This window comes from Ambystoma mexicanum, chromosome 4p (assembly GCF_040938575.1).
Source record: "Ambystoma mexicanum isolate Mex_15411 chromosome 4p, UKY_AmexF1_1, whole genome shotgun sequence".
Taxonomy (NCBI): Eukaryota; Metazoa; Chordata; class Amphibia; order Caudata; family Ambystomatidae; genus Ambystoma; species Ambystoma mexicanum.
In genome coordinates, this window is record NC_090927.1 from 743,886,677 (window position 1) to 743,910,178 (window position 23,502).

Here is a 23,502-nt window from a genome sequence, read left to right on the forward strand (position 1 = left end):
GCTGGTCGAGCCCTCCTTGTCAAGTTCCATAGTTTCCATTGACTATGATGGCTCATTTGTATCATACTCTGAAATCATAAAGCCCATTGATGACAAACATCTCTTCTCACCCAGAAGTAAGTTTTTCTTCTTTTCCGAGGATCGATACAGGATTACTCTGTTCAAACGCTCTTCCTCCGGAAACTCCAGCAAGAGCAAATCACTGCAGTAAATTTGACTTAAGCTGTGAAACAGACATTAAACATTGGCTCTGTTTAGAGTCAAGCTGTCTTTGATTACAAGGATTCTTTCTAAGAAGAGTCTTAATGTGTCCTGACCATTCACATACAAGCCTTTCCCCCTGTAATGGTTGGAAGTGTTGCTTAGAGGGCTGCCGGTCCTGTAGTTGGATTTTTGCCTTTGTAATGACCCCCCTGGTCCAACTTCCTAGTGTCAACGTGGATTCTTTGGCAGTCAGATCTTCGCAGCTCCGGTGTTTTAATAAAACACAAATTGCTTACTGAACACAATGCTTTATTAGTTGGGAACTGCATGGATCGATTTCATCAATGGCAAAACTCTGCCTCACTTTGAATCTCTCCCTCCTATCAGGGGATCTTAAAGCTTTACTATCTGCTGTTGTTTTCCTAATTGGATTATAGTCTGATCTTCTGACAATGGGGAGGTCTATAGTATTACTCGGTGGAGGATGATTGCTAAAAAAGCGGCTTGAGAGATCTTTGTCAGCAGGCAGCTTCGTCTCATCTTCCTACTGGTCCGTGTAGATGGAGAGATTGAAATGGTCCTGTTGGTCATCTTCTGACATAGCTTCGAACTGAACAATTGAATTGGTCAGAGGGCCTTTCGTCCTTAAGTGCGCAGGTTTTTTAACACATTTCCCACTCTCATCTGGAGTAGAGGGGGCACTGCCTTTAGGAGGGATCAGATTTCTTAGGATCTGAATACCTCTGGAAGATGTTCTGGGGTGAGATTCTTTACCATTGTGGTGTGGTGGTTTCATCAGGTTCACAAGCCCTTTGGCTTTGATTATTTTTTTCAATGCCTCTCTTGCTTTGCAGTGAATTAGCATGATGAACACTTTCTTGTGTCCTAACAGTTTACTAAAGATCTCGTACTTCTCTTTGGAGAGACTGTCGAGGCTTCCGGGATCTCTCTTGTAACTGACACTTCTTTGTTAACCAGGTTTGAATAAGCTGGGACTGCCCCAGGAGTGCTACTTTCCACTATTAGACACTCCGGAAGGCCTGATTCTACTGCAGGAACTCTTAACCTTACCTGCTACTACTGTAGAAGACTTCTCCAAGGCTTGTACTGGGGGTCTGTTGTTTTGACTTTTGGTGTGCAGCTGCACATGAGTGCTGGCACTTACATTTAAAGAGAGATCTGACAAATCTATAAGATCCCTTGCACTTTTAGACTGGTAAACCAAATTCTCCAGATCCATTTGTCTTTGCCTTTTTTCTTTAATACTGAGATCAGTGATACTACAGAGACTATTGGTGATGTCTTCTTTATTTTTGTCCAGATTGCCCTGGATTCCAGTTACAAAACCTTCAAAAAATATAAGTTTTGGGTGAAGCATGTCCACCACCATAGTCTGGTCCCTGATTTGATTGCTTTAGAGTTTCATGCAATTTCAACGCCGCCAAGGTGATTGTAAGGGCCGCTATTGTACCTGCATCGATCAATGTCTTTTGTGCAGTCTGACTTTCGACCTGTGTGGAGGCCGAAACCCTGGGGGACATGGCTTCAACTTGGGCAGCAGCCACATCTAACAGAAGATCTTCATTCAGAGGGGGAGAGGCACTCCAGATTCTTTGTTTATTTTGCTCTTCTCTGCTCCTGTTTCATAATCACAGTCCACTTGTATAGATAGTGAATGTTTTGGACTGAGATTCTGAGGGCTTTTTGATGGACTATACTGTTGCCCCCTAGCTATAGTCAATTTAGCCTTTTTACTTTCCAGTTGCCGAATTTCCTCATTCCCCAAATAATCTGTTGGTCTTGTTTTTCTATAGGCCTTGTCCATAGGTAACTCCATGGATTCTTCTGTAGAGACCATGGAGGGAATATCCTGCCCAATGAAGAAATATTGGTCACCGACAGCTCAGGGGGAGACAAGTCTACAACCACGCCACTGTTCCTTTGTGGCGGGGAGGGATTCAGCTCCTTTTTGAAAGTACTGCCCTAAACCCTTAGTCATCCCCCTGCCCAAAGCAGGATCCTCTGCCTTGCGATAGAAGAATCATTGCTTGGACAAGGGATAGTCCGCAGTAAGCCCTCTCGGCTTCCAAAATGTCTTCAGCGACTGTTGTGCATGGATTTTGTGATGTTGTCCATTCGGATCTGTTTTCCCAAATCTATAGACCTTAATAGGTGGGTCTTCGACTGCCGACCTGTCAGCGCCTAGGGCGGCGGCCAAAGCTGACTCAGTCAGCCAAGGGCTCCTTAGTCTGGTTTTCATTAGGCACATTTTCCTCCGTGGCCCCTGTCGCCAGAGGGGAAGAAATACGTATCCTCATGGAGCCTGTTTCTGGGTCTACATGCTCCAAGGCTTGTTTAACCGTCTGGATATCATAGCGGTTCAGACCAGACACTGTTTTCCCCCAATGTGCACCTGAATGTCAATGGGGCATGACCTGTGCCCCTGAAAGGCCTTCCTTATTTCCAGGTCTAAAGGGAGAGCGTCTTCATTCCCTAAATTGTCCGTGCCGCCAGCTTCCTGGAGAGTACTTACTAAATGCACCATTTCGGCATCGCTCAAGTCCAAAATGGAAGCTTGTAGGGAGACATTCAGTTTGTGATTCAGGGTCACACTATTCACAATTAACGGGGAGGGCGACATCCCTTTCCGTTATTACAGCTAACCTGAGATGCAAAGTCAGTTAAGGTGAGCCAAAGGCCTAAGGAACAAGGAGGAAGTAGAAGACTGACCTGATTTAAACCATGCGCTAAGCCTCCAAGTCCTCGCACACAAGGGGCGGTTTTATTTTCTCCTTCCTTTCACTTTTCTCGACCGTGCAGATCAAAGGGGAGAAGCCCCCACAGTCTGAGCGGCAGGGTTGAGCTCGCCAGCCGCTAATAAGTCACTGATGCCACACTCCGTGCTCCAGAACAAACAAGGTTATCCACAGACCTGATGGTCGATGTGTGTGTCGCCGCTGCCTTCACAATGGGGGCTTAAATGAGAAATATGAGAGTGGGGGAGGTACTCACAGCTTAGTACAACATGCACCTGCCCAATCAAGGCTGATGGCGGATCAGAGCTGTGGGCTTGTGGCTGCGGACTGCAGACTGTCACTTTCCGTCACTTCGCTGTGCCCTAATTTATTTTGTGACTGCATCTTCATTCAGTCTGCGGATCTTTTTCCCTGTCTGGATGTGTGCCGCTCCATATATAGGTGTAATAGGTATATACGGTACCAAGAGTATAGACAGAACTGCGAGGCTGTGATTTGGTAATCATTGTGCATCATGGTCAGATGAGGGACACGCTACGTGATGACGTTCTTGACACATAAACAAGGAAGTAATTCAGCTGGTCTCGCGTACATTAGTAAACAACACAGTAACGACGTGGACACCACTCCATTCTGGTGTGCAGTAGGTAAGAACAGTCGCAATATTTACACAATACATTTTGAAAAGCCTATACACTACCTGCCTGCACATGGATGACGCTTGTGCTCTTTTTCCTCTTTGTGAACGTGCATTTTGACAAAAGTAGACCTCATAATATATGTAGATATAAAAGTGACTGGGCATTACCATCTGCACACTACCATAATTATTATACATCTATGAGTCACATCAATTTAAACTGTTGTAAGTTTTTGATTTCCATACAGGAGATAGCCCCCACACACTGCAGAGACACAGTTTTCAACAGCAATACCGGAATAAAAGACTCTTTGATGAAAGAATGAACAAAATGAATAAAAAATAAATTACGTTGGTAAAATGTCAGAGCAATGCAGATAAAGACATAAGAGATATACATAGAGTGGGGACTAATTGAACATTACATTGCTTTGCCCCCACATAGAATTAGACTGTGGTATCTCTTCCAGTTCAGTTCTGAGATAGAGAGAATATCTCAGAACACATTGCCTGTCTCCCCAGTGATTACAATAAGGGTTAGTACGTGGAACTATAAGAATATAGATATTATTCAGTAAATAACCTAGCCTCGTTAGCATAATTTTTATGTTTTTTAAAATGTTTGTATTCTAGTGCTTGTTTATGAAAAGCATTGAAGTGGGCTACCAGACTTTGCTACAACATCAGTAAACTCCTGTCCTGATGAAGGCCCAAAAAAGAAAGTGCAAAAGTGTTAGGGATAACGTAATCACACAAGGGGGCAGAAACATATGTCGACTACTCCCAGGCTATAGCTGAAAGCCTGACGGCTGTTATTTTCAGCTCTCCTGTGGAGAATAAAACACAGGGAAAGGTCTTGCTAAACCCTTCACTGTAAACTAAACCAGGAAGGACTTTTTTGATGACCACTATAAGAAACTGTATGCGTCAAGACATGAGAATCGCATACCTCACTAACCCCACAGCACCAGTCCTTTAGTATTATTAAATGTAAAAATTGAGTTGATTGTTTTTGTAATATGTCCTGTTTGTATCAAACATATTTTTACAAAAATATTATCGGAATAAACTGCTTATCATAAAAAGTATGCTTGGATGTGTATTAAATACTGTATTTCATATCCGTATTAGAGTTCCATTTCCTACTGAATTAAGGGGACAGAAGGGAGGGGTAACCACTGTAACAGGAATGTTACAGGAGCAGTGAGAAAGGGGATACATAGGAACACCGAAGACTACATATAAGGTGGTGTATGCTGATCGCACAAGATATTATGTAGAAAGGATAAAATGTGTCTCCCTACCCTTGGGAAAATGTGTTCACACAAGGAAAATAAAGCAAAATAAAAATGGAAGCCCAAAGGGCCTCCAGTAACCATGCACAAAAGGTGCTGCGTGCTGCAAAAGTAAATTACAGATGGCATAGACACCTGGAGGCAAACAGGACTCCAAGGAAAAAAGTATACACAGAATTACAAAAAGTTCCCAACGAGTGTAAAATGAGTGAGTGAGGGGAAAAGGTTCCCACTCGCTCAGACAGACTAAACAATCCATAAGTCCAGCAAAAAGTGCTGGGGGTACCCTGTTGTAGGAGATTTGGCAGAGACATGAAAAATCTACCCAACAACAATCTTTCTGATGGTTTCTGCTCTGATTCTGCATCGCCTTCTCATCCTAAACCAGTGTAAAGAGCTTGCCAATTGTTACTGCAATTCTTCAGCTGCTGAACACGGTGTAAAGGGGGATCTGTGGTCAAGGGGCGTGGTGCTGCTGACATCCCTTCTGGGGCCATGAAGTCTGGGCATCGAGAATAGTAGTTGCACTACATCCCCTGCAATTTTTCCGATGGCTGCTGCCGCTGCAGGAGAATATCGAAGAATAGGAATCTTTTGGAGGAAGTTACATCGGAAAGACTTTATCAGAGGAAAGTAAGTTGTTCTTTTATATAGATTGGTGAAAGGTTGAAGATGCAGTGGTGTACAGGAAGGTAGCTTTTTAGCGCGAAGGCTTTCGGCTTTTCCACAGTCAGTAAATATTCCAGCAGTTAAAGATTAGAAAATGGGGTTTTGTATTGGGGATTGAGAACAAAGGCAAAAACCAGTGCTTTACAACAGGATAACCCCAAAAAGAAGGCTTGCAGTTCGTTTGTCGGTTTTTCCATTTTTTTAATTCTAGATAGCTGATCAGGGAAATATAAAGTATTGCTTTGGAGCAAAGGGATCTGTGATTTATGTCAGCGGAATATATGCGAGATTAGCAACACAGCTTGTGGCACAGCCTGCACCAGTAGTTCGAGCGCATGACACAGCCTGTCACTAGTATTTTGCTCATGCACCACCGCACGCAGATTACTGTACCACAGCTCCTCCCTTTTTCCGCCATGCCTTCAGTCCACGTGCACCGTGGCAGCTATGCTAAATCCAGCATTGTCCCACCTTGATTGAAATTCCCACCAGGAAGAATGCCACCACAGTCCTTCCGAAAGGAAGTGTTGGCGTTTTCGAAAAGGTTAATGTTAAAGGACATTTGTACCGCGCACTATCACCACCAAAGTGGTCCCCTGGCACTCTGGCGGCTCTGAAAAGGGAAGGGACGGCAGGGGGGCTAGTGGGAAGGAGCTGGAAAAGTGCAAGAGAGCAGTGACGTGCTGTTGGCGGCCACAGCCCGGTGGGTCCGTTGGCTGAGCCTGGGGTGTTTTGCGGCCGGTAGTCGTCGTGTACTGTTGTGCGAGTCTGTGTGTTTTTTTTTTTGTTGTTGGCATGTAGTGAAGATTGTGTGGTTTGTTGTGCTGTAGGTTTGTGGTTGTTTGGTTTGGAGTTCGAGAGATGTATGCAGAGGGGGAAATTGTTAGTGCATTTGATTAGTTGGCATCTCTATCCTGACTTTAGGCGGTGGGTTTCTGTATTCTCCCCTGATGGGTTTCGGTAGGACCCCTATGCCTGTCATGATCTGGCTACATCCAGCCTTCAAGGTCCCTTTCACATCTAGCCTCCTCTCCCCCAGCCTGCCTCGCAGCGCTACCTATCTTCCCTTCCCACTCAAATAGCCAGTGCACCTGCTTACGTTCACAGCTCGGCTACTGTGGTGATTGCCAATAACCCGACAATTCCAAACACTGTGGTACCTGGTGGCACTAAGGGGCGAGTGCGTATGTTGGGTGGGATTAGGGTAGGGTTGTTGATTCTGTCTCCGTGGGTGTGGACGGTGTTGCACTCGACCTGGTGAGACTTGTCTGGGTGCTGTGGGAGCTTCCCAGTGGATTCTGGGAGCTGTCCGGGTCTAGTTTAGTCTAGTCATCCCTTTTCCTTTGTTTCCGCTTTCAGTTTGAGCCTGTGGTGTTGAATAGCCAGGTTTTTAGTAATTTCCTAAATTTTAGGTGATCTTTGGTGTTTCTTATTTCTTTTGGGATGTTTTTCCAGGTTTTTGCAGCTAAGTGGTAGAAGGAGGTGCCTCCAAGTTTTTTCTTTAGGTATGTTTTTGGTTCCAGGCAGATTTTGTTGCATGACCTGAGGAATCTAGTTGGCTTGTAGATTATTTTCTTTTGTAGGAATTCTGCTCCTTGTCTGCTGATTGCCCTGTACGTTATGCACATTGTTTTCAAGGTGATGCAATGTTTTATTGGGAGCCAGTGTAGTGTTTTTAGGGCAGGAGTGATGTGTTCTCTTCTTGATAGTTTGAGGAGTAGTCTTGCAGCTGTATTTTGGATCTGTTGTAGTTTCTTCCGGAGGTATTCTGTTATTCCGAGGTACAGGCTGTTTGCATAGTAGAATTTTGGCGTGATGAGGGCGATGATAGTGAGTGTTTTGTGCGTGAAGGAGAGGAAAGGTAGGATTCTTCTTGCTGTGTGGAGGAGGAAAAAACATTTGACAGTTGCATTTATTTGTGGTTCTAAGGTTAGGGAGTTGTCCATCAGGACCCCCAGATTTTTTACTACCTTAGATGGTGATGGTGCGGTTCCCATTTCAATTGGCCACGGGACGGCAGTTTCGTTTTCTTTTTTCTTGGTCTTTGGATATGATCATGATTTCTATCTTTCCTGGGTTGATTTTCAGGTTGTTGGCAGTCATCCAGTTGAAGACTTCTTTTAGACCTTCCATTAGGGTTGTGTGATCGGCTTGGGTGTCTTTGATTTTGTAGATGATTTGAGTATCATCGGCGTAGTTGTAGCATGTGATGTTGTATTTTTTGAAGATTCTGATAACTGGTGTCCGGTAGATGTTGAAGTACAGTAGTGACAGTGAGGATCCTTGTGGCACTCCGCAGTCGTTAACTCTTGGAGTGGATTTGAAGGGTCTAATCCAAACGGTTTCTGTTCTGTCTGCTAGGAATGATTTAGTCCAGAGTAGTGCTGTGTCAGTTATGCCTGTCTTCTAGTCTTTTGGTTAGGGTGTCCTGACTGTGTCGAAGGCTGCGGAGAGGTCGAGTAGGATAAGGGCGGAGGTTATGTTTGAGTCTGCGTTAGTTTTTAGGTCGTCCCAGATGGATAGTAGTGCTGTTTCCTTCCTCTTGCAGGTCTGAAACCGACTTGAGCTTGGTCTAGCAGGTGGTGTTTTTCTACGTGTTCTTGGGTTAATTTATACACGTAGGTTTCCAGGAGTTTTGCCGGGTAGGCAATGTTAGAGATCGGCCTGTAGTTGGAGAGGTCTTCCACGTCGCCACTTGTGTTTTTCACAAGTGGTTTGATATATGCTGTTTTGTTTGAAGGTCCTCGGTACAGTTCCTGTTGCTAGTGATAGGTTCAGAAGGTTTCAGTAGTATTCTGCTGGCGTTCCTTGAGCGAGGATTGATTTGTAGATGTCCGGTGGACAAGGATCCATGGGTGATCCTGCTTTCTTGCTGTGTTTTACCAGCATTGCGAATTCCTCTGCTGATATTTCAGGGAAGTTTTTGAGTTTGTGCTGAGGTTCGCTTGGTAGTGTGTTGTGGTTGGTTGGTATGTTCTGTATGGTTTGTCGGATGTCATTGATTCTTTTCTTGAAGTGGTCTGCCAGGTCATTGCACAGTTTCTCTAGAGGGGTTGGGGTGTTGTCACAGCCTGGTGGGTTTCTCATCTCTTTGATTATGTTAAACATTTACTTTTGTGTGTTGGTGGAATTGGTGATTGTCATCATAATGCCTTCTCTTTGCCTTTTGAATTTCCTTCTTGTATGTGCAGATTTGTCTCTGGAACGTTGCTTTTTTGTCTGGGTTGTATTCTTTCCTCCATTCCAGTTTCATCTTTTTGTTTTCCTTTTTCATGGTGCTTAATAGTGGAGTGAACCATTTTGCCATTGCTCTTTTTTTGATGGGGTGAATGGTTTTTCTGGGCCGATCTTCTTGATTGTGTCTGCAATCCATTTGTGTAGTAGTTCCGCTTTCTCGTCTAGGTCAGCAAGCTCTAGCTCTGTAGTTGTGGGTTTGGTTAACTCCAGTTGTTTGAATAGGTTGCTTTCTTCAACGTGTTTCCAGTTTCTTTTTGTGGTGGTTGTGAGTTTGGGAGGTTGGATGTGGACTACAGTATTTGTATCGCTGGTGCCGTGGTGATGAGTTTTCTTTTTGGCGAAAATTGCGCCAAGGGCGTGTCCTGCCGAGTGTGTTGCCCCTTTGACTAGTTGTCATAGTTTCATGGTATTGAGTTGTTCGATCAGTGAGTTTTGGGAGTTGGTGTGACTGTCTTCAACCAGATGTTGAAGTCCCCCAGGATGATTAAGTGTTCATGGTTGATGGCTATGTTGGTGATGGCTTCTATGAAGTTGTCGACGGAGGTTGCATCATATGTCGGCGGTCTGTACACCAGGATCAGTGTGATGTTGGTTTTTGGGCTTGCTGTTAGGTGTATTACCATGGTTTCGCAGTTGAGGATGTTGAGCGGTTCTTTAGTTTTTATTTTCAGGTGTCCTTTGAATGCTATTGCGATTCCTCCTCCTTTTTTGTTTTTCCTGTTTATTTGGAGGCATTTGAAGTCGTTTGGAAGGCAGCCCTGGAGTGTGATTTTGTTTCATGTTTCTGTGATGAACAGGATGTCAATCCCGCTGTCATCGAGTAGGTCGAAGATCTCTGAGTGTTTTGACATGGATGTGGCGTTTATAAGATTGCAGTGGAGTTTGGGGGTGTTGTTTGGTTTGGACTTTCTTGTTGAGGTAGTCTTTTGATCGGTGTTGGTGTTTCCTTCCTGGTCGATCTCTTGTTGAGGTGTAGTATTTGGAATGTCAGCGTCTTCGAAGAGTTCTTTAGGTTCTGTCTTGGGTTCTTGTTTTCATCGGGTTCATCTTCCATGAGTTGTGTTTGTCGATTGGAAGTTCTTCTCGCTTTGGTGATGTAAGGTGTTATCGCATCGGTCGTGTGTTTGTTGTTTTTTGTGGTGTTCATTCTTCTACGTTTTTGTGCTGGGTAGTTTGATGAAGCTGGTTCTAGTGTTGGGTTGGTTTGTATTGGTGACCACTTGTCAGCGAGGTAAGGAGTTAAGTACAGGGATTTGTCTCTTCTCTGTGTTGGTTCGATTCTTGTTCTTGACTGCAGGGTTGTGTTCTGTAGTTGTGGTTCTTTGTTGCTGTTCAGGAGTGTTTTTTCTTCTCTTTTTCCTTCCCTTGGAATGGGTCTTTTGCGTGGCATTATAAGCTAGAGAGATGTTTAGTCTTTATTTGTTTGCTGATGTCCGGTTGGTTCTGCTTTGGTCTGGTTGTCTGTAGTAATGGAGTGGAGGCCGTCCGCTTACAGGGTCCTGTCTGTGGGTGGTATTTCTGGTTGATGTAGCTGACTTGTTCAGTCGCTTTCTTGAAAGGGGTAGGGGAGGTGGTTGGGAGTTATATAGTTAGGTTTTATCGGTGGCTCTCTATGATGTCACTCACCCTATATGCGATTCACTTCAGTGGACAGGCAGTGTGGGTTTAAGAAGGATATCTACTAGTTGAGTGATTTTGAGGGAGCAGCTAGAACTTAAGCGTGAAGAGGCGAGAGTCCCTAATCGGGCTGTTGCTCCACAGCAATTCACTGGTTGGTTCCGTCTCACTTCAGGAGTGAGTTGGTTAGCAGAATTTGGGAGACCTGTCTGGAGGTCTGAGATTTGAATATCGTACTATGCAGCCCGGAAATGGAACCCCTACTAAACTTGAGAGACGTGTATGGTAGGAGAGGGCCTATCAATGAGATCTAAATATCATACGATGCAGTATGGGGACAGAATCACTATTAATTTGGGAGACCAGCACAGTGGGAGAGGAGCCTATCAATGCAATCTGAAAATCGCACAATGCAGCCCGGAAACAGAACCCCTACCAAATTTGTGAGACCTGTATAGTGGGAGAGAGGCCTATCGGAGCAATCTAAATATCACACCATGCAATATGAACCCAGAACCCTTACTAAACGAGAGACCTGTATAGTGGGAGAGGGGCTTATTAATGCATTCTAACTGTCACAATGCAGTCTGGGGACAGTATCCTTATTGAATTAAAGGGCCTGCACAGTGGGAGGGAGGCCCCTTAATGCAATCTGTATATCACAAGGCAATATGGACCCAGAACCCCTATAGAATTTGAGGGACCTGTATAGTGGGAGAGAGGCCTATCAATGTAATCTGAATATCATACAATGTAGCCGGAAACCGAGCCCCTACCAAATTTGAGAGACCTGTCTAATGGGAGAGAGGCCTGTCAATGCAATCCAAACATCACACAATGTAATATGGACCTATAACCCCTCTAGAAAAATTAGAGAGTCCTGTATAGAGGGAGAGAGGTCTATCTATGTAATCTAAATATCACATAATGCCATATGGACCCAGAACCCATACAAAATTAGAGAGACCTGTATAGTGGGAGAGAGGCCTATCAATGCAATCTAAATATCACACAATGCAATTAGGACACCAAACCCATGCTAAGCTAGAGAGACCTGTTTAGGAGAAGGCCTAATTCACATGTGTAATGTTGGTTTGCTAAGTGGCTAGGATTCTGGGTAGAGTTGTAGCTCTCCTTGGGCTGCGTGGGCAGAGGCTGCCCTGCGGTGTTTGTTGAGGACACGGGAGGAGGTGATCACTGGAGGGGGAGGTTTAGGGAGGCGGGAATAGCGAAGTTGGTAAGGGGAAGATGAGCGGAGTACACAGGGGGGGGGGCACACAGAGGCAGAGATTAAAGTGAAAGGCCCATAGGATCTCCCAGGGGCCTGTTCTCACCTGCCTTGCGCGATCTGAAGTGCGGGCAGGGAGAGAAACCCCACCGTTGGCCTGCGAGACTCAGTGAAGCAGGAGCCAGTCACCGGAGGGGAGGGCTAGGGAGGCGTGAAAAAAGAAGTTGACTAGGCGAAGGGGAGCGGGTACAACACGATTCAAGAATACCAAATTCACAGCCTAAGGAGGCTAGAGGGCTCACCCACTCACCTGCACGGCCTGGATGGGAGCGGCGTGCAGGTCGAGGTGAGAGCAACACACGGGATCAGGCAGCCTATCGCGGCCAGTGGGAGGGAGCGAGGGCGGGCACAAGGGGAAGCAGGAGAGGACGTAGCCTGCGCTGGGGGGGGCAAGCGGGGCCTGGGGGGCTCTAAAGGAGTAACAGGCAGCAGCTTCAAGGCCTAAGGACGCTTGGGGGCGGGGGGGGCTTACCCACTCACCTGCACGGCCCGGATGGAAGTTCCATACTAAGACTGGAATTTCTTGGTTTCATCATTTCACCAAGAGGCCTTGAGATGGATTTAAAGAAGATTCAGGCGGTAAGGGATTGGAGGTACAGAGTTTTTTGGGCTTTGCCAATTTCTATCGAAGATTTATTGATGGCTTTTCTCTGATTATTACACCTATTACGAACCTTCTGAGGAAGGGAGAAAGATTTTTTGGGAGTTCAGAGGCTGAGAGTGAGTTTCAATGTCTAAAAGACAGTTCCAATTTTGCTTCATCCGGATCCTTCAAAGCCGTTTTTTGTAGAAGCAGATGCTTCTAATTTGGGTGTGGGTGCTGGTTTAATCAGAAAGACACGGGACCACAGGGCAACTGCAACCGTTTGCATATTTTTCAAAGACATTTCCTTTGGCTGAAGTTAATTACACCATTATGGATCGTGAACTTTTGGCTATCAAATCAGCCTTTGAGGATAGGTAGGATATGTTCAGCTGTTGCATGGTGCTTTTATCTCAAACCGCCATCTCATAGCGACTTATCTAGCACCACCATTGTTTTTCTTTGTACTTAAATGGCGACCCATAAACCAAAAGGCATTTAACTATTATTATAAGGCAGAGGAACTGGTAAAAATATACACAATGAATATGCTTTATGTGTGCATCCTCGCTGTTCACATAATGGGCCCGATTCATGGAATGTTTGGCCCGGTGCAAAGTGACATTTCACTAGTGCAAAGTGACTTTGCACTGCCAACACAAATACTGATTTATGGAACAGTGCAAAGTGTCTTTTTGCCGTCCAAAATCACTTTGCACTGATCCACCCTGATTCATGGAGCAGTGCAAAGTGTATTTTTGCAGTTCAAAGTGACTTTGCACAGCAAAAAGACCCGTTGCACTGTTCCATGAATCGGCGTGTTTGTTGGTGGTGCAAAGTCACTTTGCACCAGTGAAAAGTACCTTTGCACCGGGCAAAATTTTCCATGAATCAGGCTCAATGTGTCCTTCTGTTTTAAATATTGCCAGTTTTCATTTGGCACAATGGATAATAATTTTCAGTGAAAAGCTAAATTATGCACTCAACTAATACTGACCTACATTTTCAATGTAATGACCATCATTTTTTCTGTCCCATTGTTGTGAATAAACTCAATCCTGAAGCAGCGCACAGTGGATGCATGACATAAGAGTTGTAGTTGATTTTGTATCATTGTTTTTGCAACAACCTACTTTTTTTTAGTACAATTATTTAGTATTGTTCGTATTAAGTGTCATGGTCGTTTCCCGAATTAACAGGATTTCCCTTTTCTTTTGAGGCAATCTGGCTCTGCATGTATGTCTGCAACAGTATCTTCCTTGATCCCCAGATCAGATGGTGATGATGATTCCTATAATTTAGCAAACGTGAAGGTATGTCTTGGACTTAACTTCTGTGATTCAAATGTCTGCAGTAAAGCTGTTTTGTTTCTGTATGTATTTATGTACAGAATGTTTAGAGATTAATTATGGACATTAAAACCCGATTTGAGCATTGTATTTTTAAAACTACTACAGTACCCATGAAAATAATGTATACCCGTTAATTATATACATTTCAACAATGCATTTGTTTTATCATAAGATTTCTATTGATCACTTTTTTCTCAACAAGCAGAACAAAAACATTAGTTCAGAAATTAGGATCTGCCAGCCCAGATTTCAACTCTTCACTCTCAATATTCCTCTGTTCATACTTTTGTGTTATGTTCATTCATTAGATCATTTCTGTATCCCCATTTCCACATGGTGCCATTGCGGTGGAATTCAGAAACCAATCCTTAACCTATTAACAAAATTGCCTGAAACAATTATGGCCTGGCTGATTTATCTTAAAATGTTCTGTAGATCATAGTGTTACAGAAAAAGATGATCTCTGTGCTATATCTGCTTGGAGACTTCGTACCTAGACAGCAGATTAACTAGGATTGCAGGTGGGGGGCTTGGCTAGGACGGCCATGTAAAGGGACGTGCTCTGGAGGAGCTCCTTCGATCCTGGGGGAAAAAGTGCGCGCGTGGATGCCCGCCAGCACTGTGAATTAACATCCGTGACCATGAAGGTGGGGGCCGTACTCGCTGAACTTTTGGTGCATATGGGATGCACGGACACAAAGTTATACCCATTTGTATAACTGCGGGCCCCGACTCGAAAAATGGAAACAAAATGGCTGCGGGAACAAAGGGATTATCGAGGGTCATGGGTGCGCTGCAGCGATAACTGACGGAAAGATCAGACGGCACCTGTAATGGATTTGAGGATCCTGTTTTAAGCAATGGACCTGAATGGGCTGTGGTGTGGAGAAGCGGAGGAAAGAAGGCGGACTGCCCGGGCCGTGCTTATGCTTTGCGAACCGAGGGACAAGATCGAGACAGCAAGACGCCCGAAGAGGCGTGCACCCGGAGCCGGAATGCGCATAGATGGTAATTGCCGCGACCCGCCGAGCGAACTCGCGGCTGATGCTGGGCCCGCAGTGAAGTCAGACAGAACTTGGAAGGTGCCCATGGAGTAAGGCAGAGACCGGAGTCACGACACCGTGTGTGCACAAGTACGTGGGTGGACACAGCCCACTCTAATGGTGAGGTGAGCGACCAAGACACACATGGGCATAGCCGCTCGGCCCTACACTGCCAAGAGTGGCCTGGTGCCACGCAGACCTTTGTGCGCGGGGAGGTGCAGCTGGCTTACGCCCGGACAACACGGCAGGATGTCTAACAAAGTTGTTAGACCCAGGACCAAACAGCCCACGTTGGAGGCCTAGACCAAGACACCCCCAGGTTACGAAGGGAGGCAAAAGCAAGGAGACCCCCACGACAGAGGCGGAGGCACCGGGCACAATCCAGGAGGTGCTAGCAGCAATTGCAGACTTGAAAGTGGCCTGGGAGACTAAACTGGGCCTGGCAATGAGCGATCTGAAAGTGGGCCTGGACCTCAAGATTGGTGCGGTCCAAGAGGAAGTGAACCTGCTGAGACAGGACGGGCGGACGATTGCTGAGCGCACCGGGAACTTGGAGAAGGAGATGGCCCCGAATACTGCCGCACATGGATCGGAGCTACATGCCCTTGTGCAGCGGGTGGGCAACATGGAGGACGGAGCGGAAGAGGCGGAAGGGCGGGCCAGACGAAATAACATACGAATTGTTGGCTTGCCGGAAGGAATGGAGGGGCCCAACCCAACAGAATATGTGGAAACCATGCTCCTGCAGGAGATAACTGGCGTGACGCTGACCCAGGGGTTCGCGGTTGAAAGGGTGCACAGGGCCTTGACAAGGAGACCGCCCCCAGGAACACCCCCGTGACAGCGGATCGCAAAATTCTGAGCTTTCGAGACCGGGAGAAGATACTCGTATTTTTTCGGAAGGGAGGAACGATCGAAAGGGGGTCGGCAAAAATCACGGCATATCCGGACTATACGCTGCACGTACAGCGTAGCAGGATGAACTTTGGGTCGGTGAAAAGAAGATTAAAAGAAGCAGGCCATCGTTATATGTTGCTTTACCCAGCCAAGTTGAAAGTGTTCTACAAGAACAAATCCCTGTTCTTTGAGACGCCGAACGATGCGATGGAATGCCTGGATATGCAGGGCCGCCCTCAGGAACCGGATATCCAGATGGGGGCTGCAGGAGATAAGTAGCACGCAGCCATGTCCTCCTCAGGGACATGGCTAGGACATTGGGACTTGAATATAGTTAAATTAAGCTTGTGGGGAGTGCGCTGCAAGATAGACTGGCGGGATCCGCTGGGCGCAACAACCCTAAATAGATAAGTGGGAGCACCTAGGAGGCATCCCTTGAACCCATTAGTAGTTCACCTAGTTAGGTCACTGTTAGATCGGTGACGCCCTGCGGGGTCCTAGTCCTCGGATGCTAGATGAGACCAGACACGGGTGGGTCTGAGATCCAGGGATGGAGCTGGGCATTTGTTGGGGTCGGGTCGGGTCGGGTAGGGTGGGGAGAGGGGTTGGGTTGTGTGCAGTGGGGTGGAGTTGGGCTACTGGGGGGGGGAATTGTTGAGGCTGGGAAGGTTAAGAGTCGGTAAACGGGCCATCACGGGAAGCATCGGAGGGAGGAGTGGTTTGGGAGCACATCGATTAGATGGCATCAGGTAATCTTAGAGTGGTGACCTAGAATGTGTGGGGCCTAAACATTTACTTAAAACACAACAAAGTGATGCTGTATCTGAAAAGGATGCATATTGATATAGCCCTGCTACAAGAGACCCACCTCACGAAGGAGAAGCTGGAGGTGGTCAGGAGAAAATGGAGGGGTAGTGTCATGGGGGCCACGTATTCGACATATGCAAGGGGGGTGGTCACATGGGTGTCACCACACGTGCTGTTCCAGGTGCTTAGTTCGACAATAGACCCAGAGGGCAGAATGGTGGTGGTAACGGGACTCCTGGAGAACAGAGAGGTGCACATCATCAATTTGTACGCCCCCAACCATGATACGGCGGCTTACTTTAGGTCCCTATACAGTAAGATTAGCCCCTTGGTGGGTGGCGCGATAGTGTGGGGAGGGGACTTTAATTGTACCTTGAATCATAGAATAGACAGGTCAGATGACTAATCAGGGAAGCCAGCCGCTAAAGCGCTGGGGACACTGTTGGAAGACCTAGGCCTAGTGGATGTTTGGAGGAAGCTGCATCCATTGGATAGACAATACTCGCACTACGCAGCACCACATGACTTGCACACGAGGCTAGGCTGTGTTTGCAGCTGCCGAGATATTGGGAGAAATGATGGGAGCGGAATATAAGGCTCGGGTATTATCCGATCACTCGCCTTTGGTCGTAGAGTGGCGATACCAACCCCCCAGGGCGCGCATCCCAACATGGAGACTCAGAACTGAGGCGTTACAAGATGCAGGGTTTCGAGAGGACCTGAGGGAGGCCATCGAGGAATATTTTGAAACTAATACGGGCAGTGTACGCTCTGTGGGTACAGTATGGGAGGCGTTTAAGGTGGTGGTGCGGGGGGTCGCTATATCAAAATCTAAAGGGCTCCAAGGGGAAATTGAACGGGAACTTCAGGAATCAGAAAGGGAGCTGGAGGGTCTTATGCAAAATGAGGAGACTACCCGGGAGAATAGTGCCAAGATAAGACTTACAGTTAACCTGCAGTGGACTCTGGGATAGATTATGCAAATTAAATTACAAAAAATACACGGCGTGGCTACATGCAGGGGGGGATAAGCCGGGTAGATTGCTGGCCTGGCTGTACAAGAGCAAGACCCCCTGCTCAGTGATTAGAGAGATCAGGGATGCAGAAGGCTGAACCCGTAACACCCAGGAGGGGGGTAAATGAGGAGTTCCTCAAGTATTGTAGACAACTATATGAGGACACAGGGGAGGATACGAACCAAGACATACTGGGAACAATAGAGGATACAGGGCTGCCCACTCTGGATGACCTAGAACGTGTGGATCTGGATGCCCCTGTTAGCTCGGACGAACTGGAAGCGGTGATCCAACATCTGCCCACATGTAAAGCGCCTGGGTCAGATGGGTTGCCTAGCAAGTTTTACAAGACACATAAACCGGAGCTACTCCAGCCGTTGCTTGACATGTTTAATGAAGCCTACGAGATGGGGCAACTGCCACCGTCCCTCCGCGAGGCAGTAATCATGCCACTTCTGAAACCAGGCAAGCCGGCCATGGAGTGCGGGTCCTATAGACCCTTGTCCATGCTCAATCAGGACAGTAAAATACTCACGGCAGTGCTAGCCAATAGGCTAAAGAGGGTGATTGGTAAGTTGATACACCCAGATCAGACGGGCTATGTCCTTGGTAGGAATATCACAGACAACCATAGGAGGCTGCACCATATCATTGATTACACTGGGGAGGACACGGGCGAGTTGGCTATCGTGTCGCTAGACGCGGTTAAAGCCTTTGATTCGGTGCGGTGGCCATGGGTGAAAGCGACCCTGAAAGGATACAGAATGGGACCTGGATACATCAGGTGGGTTCAGATGTTCTATAGCACCCTGGTAGCGAGAGTTAAAACGGGATCCACAATTTCAGACAAATGGCAACTCAGCAGGGGGACCAGACAGGGATGCCCCTGGTCACCCATGTTATACATACTGGTGCTAGAGCCGCTGGCAATATGCCTGCGACAACAATACGGGGAGGTGGGGATTTGTGTGACAAGTGGCATGCACCTGACAACGTTGTATGCAGACGACATGCTCCTCTATTTGCGCTACCCGGAGGTAAACCTGTAATATGTATTGGAGGTGATGGATCGTTATGCCACAGTCTCGGGCATATCGGTGAACAACGGGAAGTCTAGTTTGTTCTCCTTGGGAAGGTATAAGAGTGTCCCGTTGGAGAGGCTGCCTATCCTGCAAATACCCTGGCAACCTGCGACATTTAGGTATCTGGGAGTAAACATTTATCATAGGATAGAAACAGAGCACGAACATAACACAGAGAAAGCGATCGAGGGAGTTAGTATGGTGTTATGGTCTAGATTACCCTGATCTATGACTGGGAGAGCAGCTCTGCTCAAAATGGTGGTTTTGCCCAGACTCTTACATTTTTTTGTAAATGTCCCGTATTTGATTCCCAGAAGTTTTTTCAAGAGTTCACGGTATGTGCAGGAGCTTCATATGGGGCAACTCCAGGAACAGAGTGGCCCTGTGGAAACTACAGAACTCGTGTGTCAGGGGGGGGGCATAAACTTGCCGAACTTTGAGCTTTATTATCTGGCGGGGCAGCTGTTGTTTGTGGCCAGGTGGTTGTCTTCAGAGGACTTGGCAGAAGCTAGACTTTTGCAGGTCGACTTGGCTCCATACTTTCTGAGAGAGACGGTGTGGCTTCAAAAGAGTTAACTGGTGGGAAGAGGGAGACTATTGGAGCTGAGTTGAGAGGTCTGGCGCAGGACGTGGAGAACGGTGGGTGATCCGGATCCACTCTCCCAGCAGGTTCCGCTGGTGGCGCTGTGCGGAAACTACTCCCAATTGCTTGAGGTAGTCCGTAGATACTGGGAACCGATGGTCTTGGCCACCGTCGGGGATATATGGCAGGAAGGGGAGGTATAGGAATTCCGGAGTTTGCAGGAGGAGACAGGGGTGCATAGCGGCCAATATATAACTTACACCAGACTCCCGAAACGGGTGAGGGAGAGGTGGCCTGAGACGGTGTTGGCGGAAGAACCTGATGCCGCCCTGGAAACGATGTATGATGTCTCGGAGGGCGGGTACGAAATATCCATGGTATACGAGCTCCTGAGAGCAAAGGCCGGCAACGAGCTGCTTCAACTGAGGCAGGACTGGGAGGAGGAGATAGGAGGACCCATGACAGAGGGGCAATGGGAGAGAGCTCAAAGGTACCATAAAAAGGTGTCCCGAAATGCGAGACTCCAACAGATCCAGTTGTATGTCACCCATAGGGCTTATCTGACCCCCGGGAAAATAGCCAGGTTTGGAGGCTCGGCCACACAGAAATGCCCCAGGTGCGGTGAGGTGGAAGCGGGGTTGCTACACATGTTCTGGGCCTGCCCCGAGGTGCACAGATTCTGGGACGAAATAAAGACTTAAGATGGCCGGAGGGGGAGTGGTGCTGGATGTGGGGTCGGCTTGGGCATGCATGCTCGGGATTTTTCCCAGGCCATGCAATTTAAAGCACATAAGCAAGATGAAGGACCTGGCTTACATCCTGGCCAAGCGTAGGATTGCAATGGGCTGGAAGGCGGCCCACAGACCCAGGGTGGAGACATGGTGGACGGACCTCCTAAAATGGGCGAAGTAGAATCAGTAGTATGATTTGAAGCCATTACCAGGAGGGGTGAGGAGGAAGTGGGCCCCCTGATAGCCTGACCCCCAATAGGTTAACTACGAAACAGAAGACTCAGACGAGTCTACAAGCACTGCGATTCCCGAAAACGCTCCTGTAGATGACACGGATGAGCCGACTCAAGTTTATGGGGGGGAGTGGGGAGAGGACGGAGTATGACACTGTATAATGTGATGGTTTTATATTTATGATGTACGTCCTGAAAAGTTGTATTTGTTGGTTTTGTTTGGTTAAAATAATAATAATAAATAAAAAAAAAACTAGGATTGCAGGTGCAGAGTACCTGTCCATGAGTAACATTTTCTGAATGCCTCTTACATTTATATATTAGTCTGTCCATTTCACAAGGTCAGGGTTGCAAAAATGCAGCGCCACCAGATAGTTATCTACTTAACGGATTACCCAACATAGGGTGTTAGTTCTGGTGTCTGTCCTTTAGGTTCCTCTAAATATGACAATTTTACCCCTTTGTCTGTGCTAGATTCTTTGGAAAACCTGCATGCGCCGTCTCATTCTCCCTCTCCATCTGACATCATTATGCCCCTACACGTGTGACTATGGGCTCCTGCGGCGTTCTCGAGCACTAATCTTTTTAAAGACAATGGTCCGTACTCGTCTGTTATGACATCACCAGCTCTACCTTCAGTTCTCTTTAATAGGGATCCTTCTAAATTCTCTTGGTTTCCTACCTTCCTCTGTCCTTCATTTGCCTATATAGCTTGCCCAGCTTTTGCTCTCATCTTCCATATCCTGCGCACAGGCCCATGCTGATCTCTGCATTCCTTTCAGCTCCCTACGGGGCTTTTTTTAAAAATACATTTTTAAAACATTTTTTTGTTAAGTTTTCTCATAATAAACACATCACAGCACGCCCGGCAGCGACAATATAACTTTTTCAATCATCATATACATTAGCTTATGGTGTCACTGTCTCCCCCAATCTCCCCTCCTAACTCGAGCTTACATATTTCACTTTTAACCTTATTCCTCCTGGGGCACCTCTTCGTCAGTGCTCCTAGAGGTGTCGTGTTTGCTTAAGCTGCCGCGCGCAGGCTCAGTTAGTGTAGCAATTAGCTGTCTCCAGGCCATCAGCGCTCCCACTTCTTTGTCTGCCCCATTGTAGGCCGCCTCATACCATGCTGCTGTTTCCGCTTCTGCCCATTTTAATAGATCATGCCACCATACTTCTATCTGCGGCCTCTGGCCTACTTTCCACCCCATAGCTATTCTACGTTTGGCTAGGATGTAAGTCAAGTCCTTGAGTTTGCATATATGCTTCATTTTACGTGGTCTAGTAAATCCTCCCACCATACATGCCCACACTGATTCTACATCTAGTTTAATACTTTTCTCGGAGAGGCGGTAGTTGACTCTTCCCAGAATTTCCGACTCTCTGGGCATGCCCAGAACATATGCGTCATCCCTGCATTCTCTTGTCTGCATTTGGGGCACTTTTGGGTATCTGCATTTTGAAGTTGAGATATCTTTTGGGGGGGGGGTCATATACGCTCTATGGGTTACGAATAGCTGGATCTGTTGTAGTCTAGCATTCCTGGACACTTTCTTGTGGTGTCCCTGTGCTCTTTCCCATTGCCCATCTTGCATTGGTTCTCCTACATCTTCCTCCCACTCTCGTCTTAGCTGGGTCACCTCCTTCCCCACTCTGGACATCAATAGTTCGTATATCCGGGACACCTCAAGCCCTCCCTCCGAGATGTCATACATTGCCTCTATAACCGTGTCTGGTTGGTCTTCTAACACTACTTCTGACCATGAAGCTTTTATCTGCTTTACCAATCTTGTGTGGGTAATATATTGCCCCGGGTGCACTCCGTTTTACTCCATTAATGTTGTGAATTCCAGTGCCCTCCCTTCCTGCCACACATCTCCCAGTGTTGCTATGCCCACCGATTCCCAATGCCGACGTATCATTTTCCTTAGTTGTTCATCTACTCCCCTTACCAACGGCGCTTGGGGGGGGAGCACAGTGTCGGGTTCTCCGCGACCCGGCATGCTTTCTGCCACGTTTTCCACCCCAGTTCTAGCAATTTCAGTCGCCCTTTCAGTTCTGACCTTGGCAGCCATATTATTTCTTTCAGGAAGAAAGGTACACATTCCACCCTCAGCAATCTGGACTCTGCTGTGGTCTTCTCATTTAGCCACTTGGCTACATACCGTAGCTGCCCCGTCCAAATGATATATTTCAAAGTTAGGCAGTCTTATTCCTCCCCTCCCGTACATGTTTTGTAGTTTCCATAGAGCAACTCTATTCCTGGTGTTGTGCCAGATAAAGCCTTTAGGTGTTGTGCCAGATAAAGCCTCTACATAGACTATGCAATTTGCCAAAAAAGCGTTTAGGTGGCAAATATGGAATGTTTACAAAAAAATGCAATAGTCTAGGCAAGACAACCATTTTCAACAATGCCGCCCTTCCCATCATAGCTAGGGGGAGTTTTGTCCAGAACTTCATGCCGTTCTGAATATTAGCTATTGCTGTCTGTTATGTTATGTTCTTCTTCCACCTCGTGATAAATATCTATCCCTAGGTACCGAAATGTGCTAGTTTCCCAAGGTATTTGTAATATCGGCAGTTTATCTTGCGCAATGCCCTTGTACATTCCTAAGGGGAATATGCTCGATTTCCTGGGGTTCACCGCAGTGCCGGAGAATATCGCAAATCGTTCCATCACTTCTAGGATATATTGCAGGATTTCTTCTGGATACTTCAAGTATAGCAGCATTTCATCTGCGTATAGTGATGAGGTGTGTCCCGTCTCTAGTGTGGACTCCTATTCCTTCATATTGTTGCCTCAGATATATTGCTAAGGGCTCCAGTGCAAGAATGTATAGCATCAGGAACCATGGGCAGCCTTGTCTGGTACCCCTACTGAGTTGCCATTTATCCGAGATGATCACACCCGTCTTGACTCTGGCCAACGGCGAACTGTATAATAGCATCACCCATCTCAAATACCCGGACCCCAATCCATATTCTTTCAGGGTCGCCATCAGCCAAGGCCATCTCACTGAGTTGAAGGCCTTCACTGCATCAAGCGAGACTATTGCCACTTCGTTTGCGTCCCTTTCTGTCTGTTCAATGACGCGGTGTAGCCGTCGGTTACCAGACATTTGGTCGGAAAAAAAAGGTTGACAGGACAAATGGTCGACACCATTTGGTCGAAAACCAAATGGTCAAATTATTTTTTTTTTTTGTATTTTCACTTTTTTTCTTTTTTTTGCTATCTTGATTTAGCATGGATAGCGGTCTGTTTGACCCACAATCCGTGCCAGGCTTGTTTGGCTTAGGAAGCGGGATAATCGTTGCTTCTCTCAGTGATTCTGGCAATCTCCCAACTTCAAACGTTTCATTTTAGCATCGCCAATAACGGCAACACCTCCGATTTATACGTTTTATAAAACTCGCTTGGAAGCCCATCTGTTCCTGGGGCTCTACCACTGGGCAGCTGTCTTATCAC

General features: G+C 46.7%; 1 protein-coding gene across 6 annotated transcripts in view; it reads left to right on the forward strand.

Moving 5' to 3' along the window:
* The window catches only part of TTK (TTK protein kinase), a 1,085,566-nt gene that overhangs the window by 323,491 nt on the left and 738,573 nt on the right, over positions 1–23,502 (forward strand). For all 6 annotated transcript variants that reach the window (XM_069606303.1, XM_069606306.1, XM_069606304.1 and 3 more), the window contains exon 9: positions 13,509–13,602. In XM_069606303.1, the coding sequence (XP_069462404.1) occupies positions 13,509–13,602 (94 nt within the window). The remainder of the gene's footprint in view (positions 1–13,508; positions 13,603–23,502) is intronic.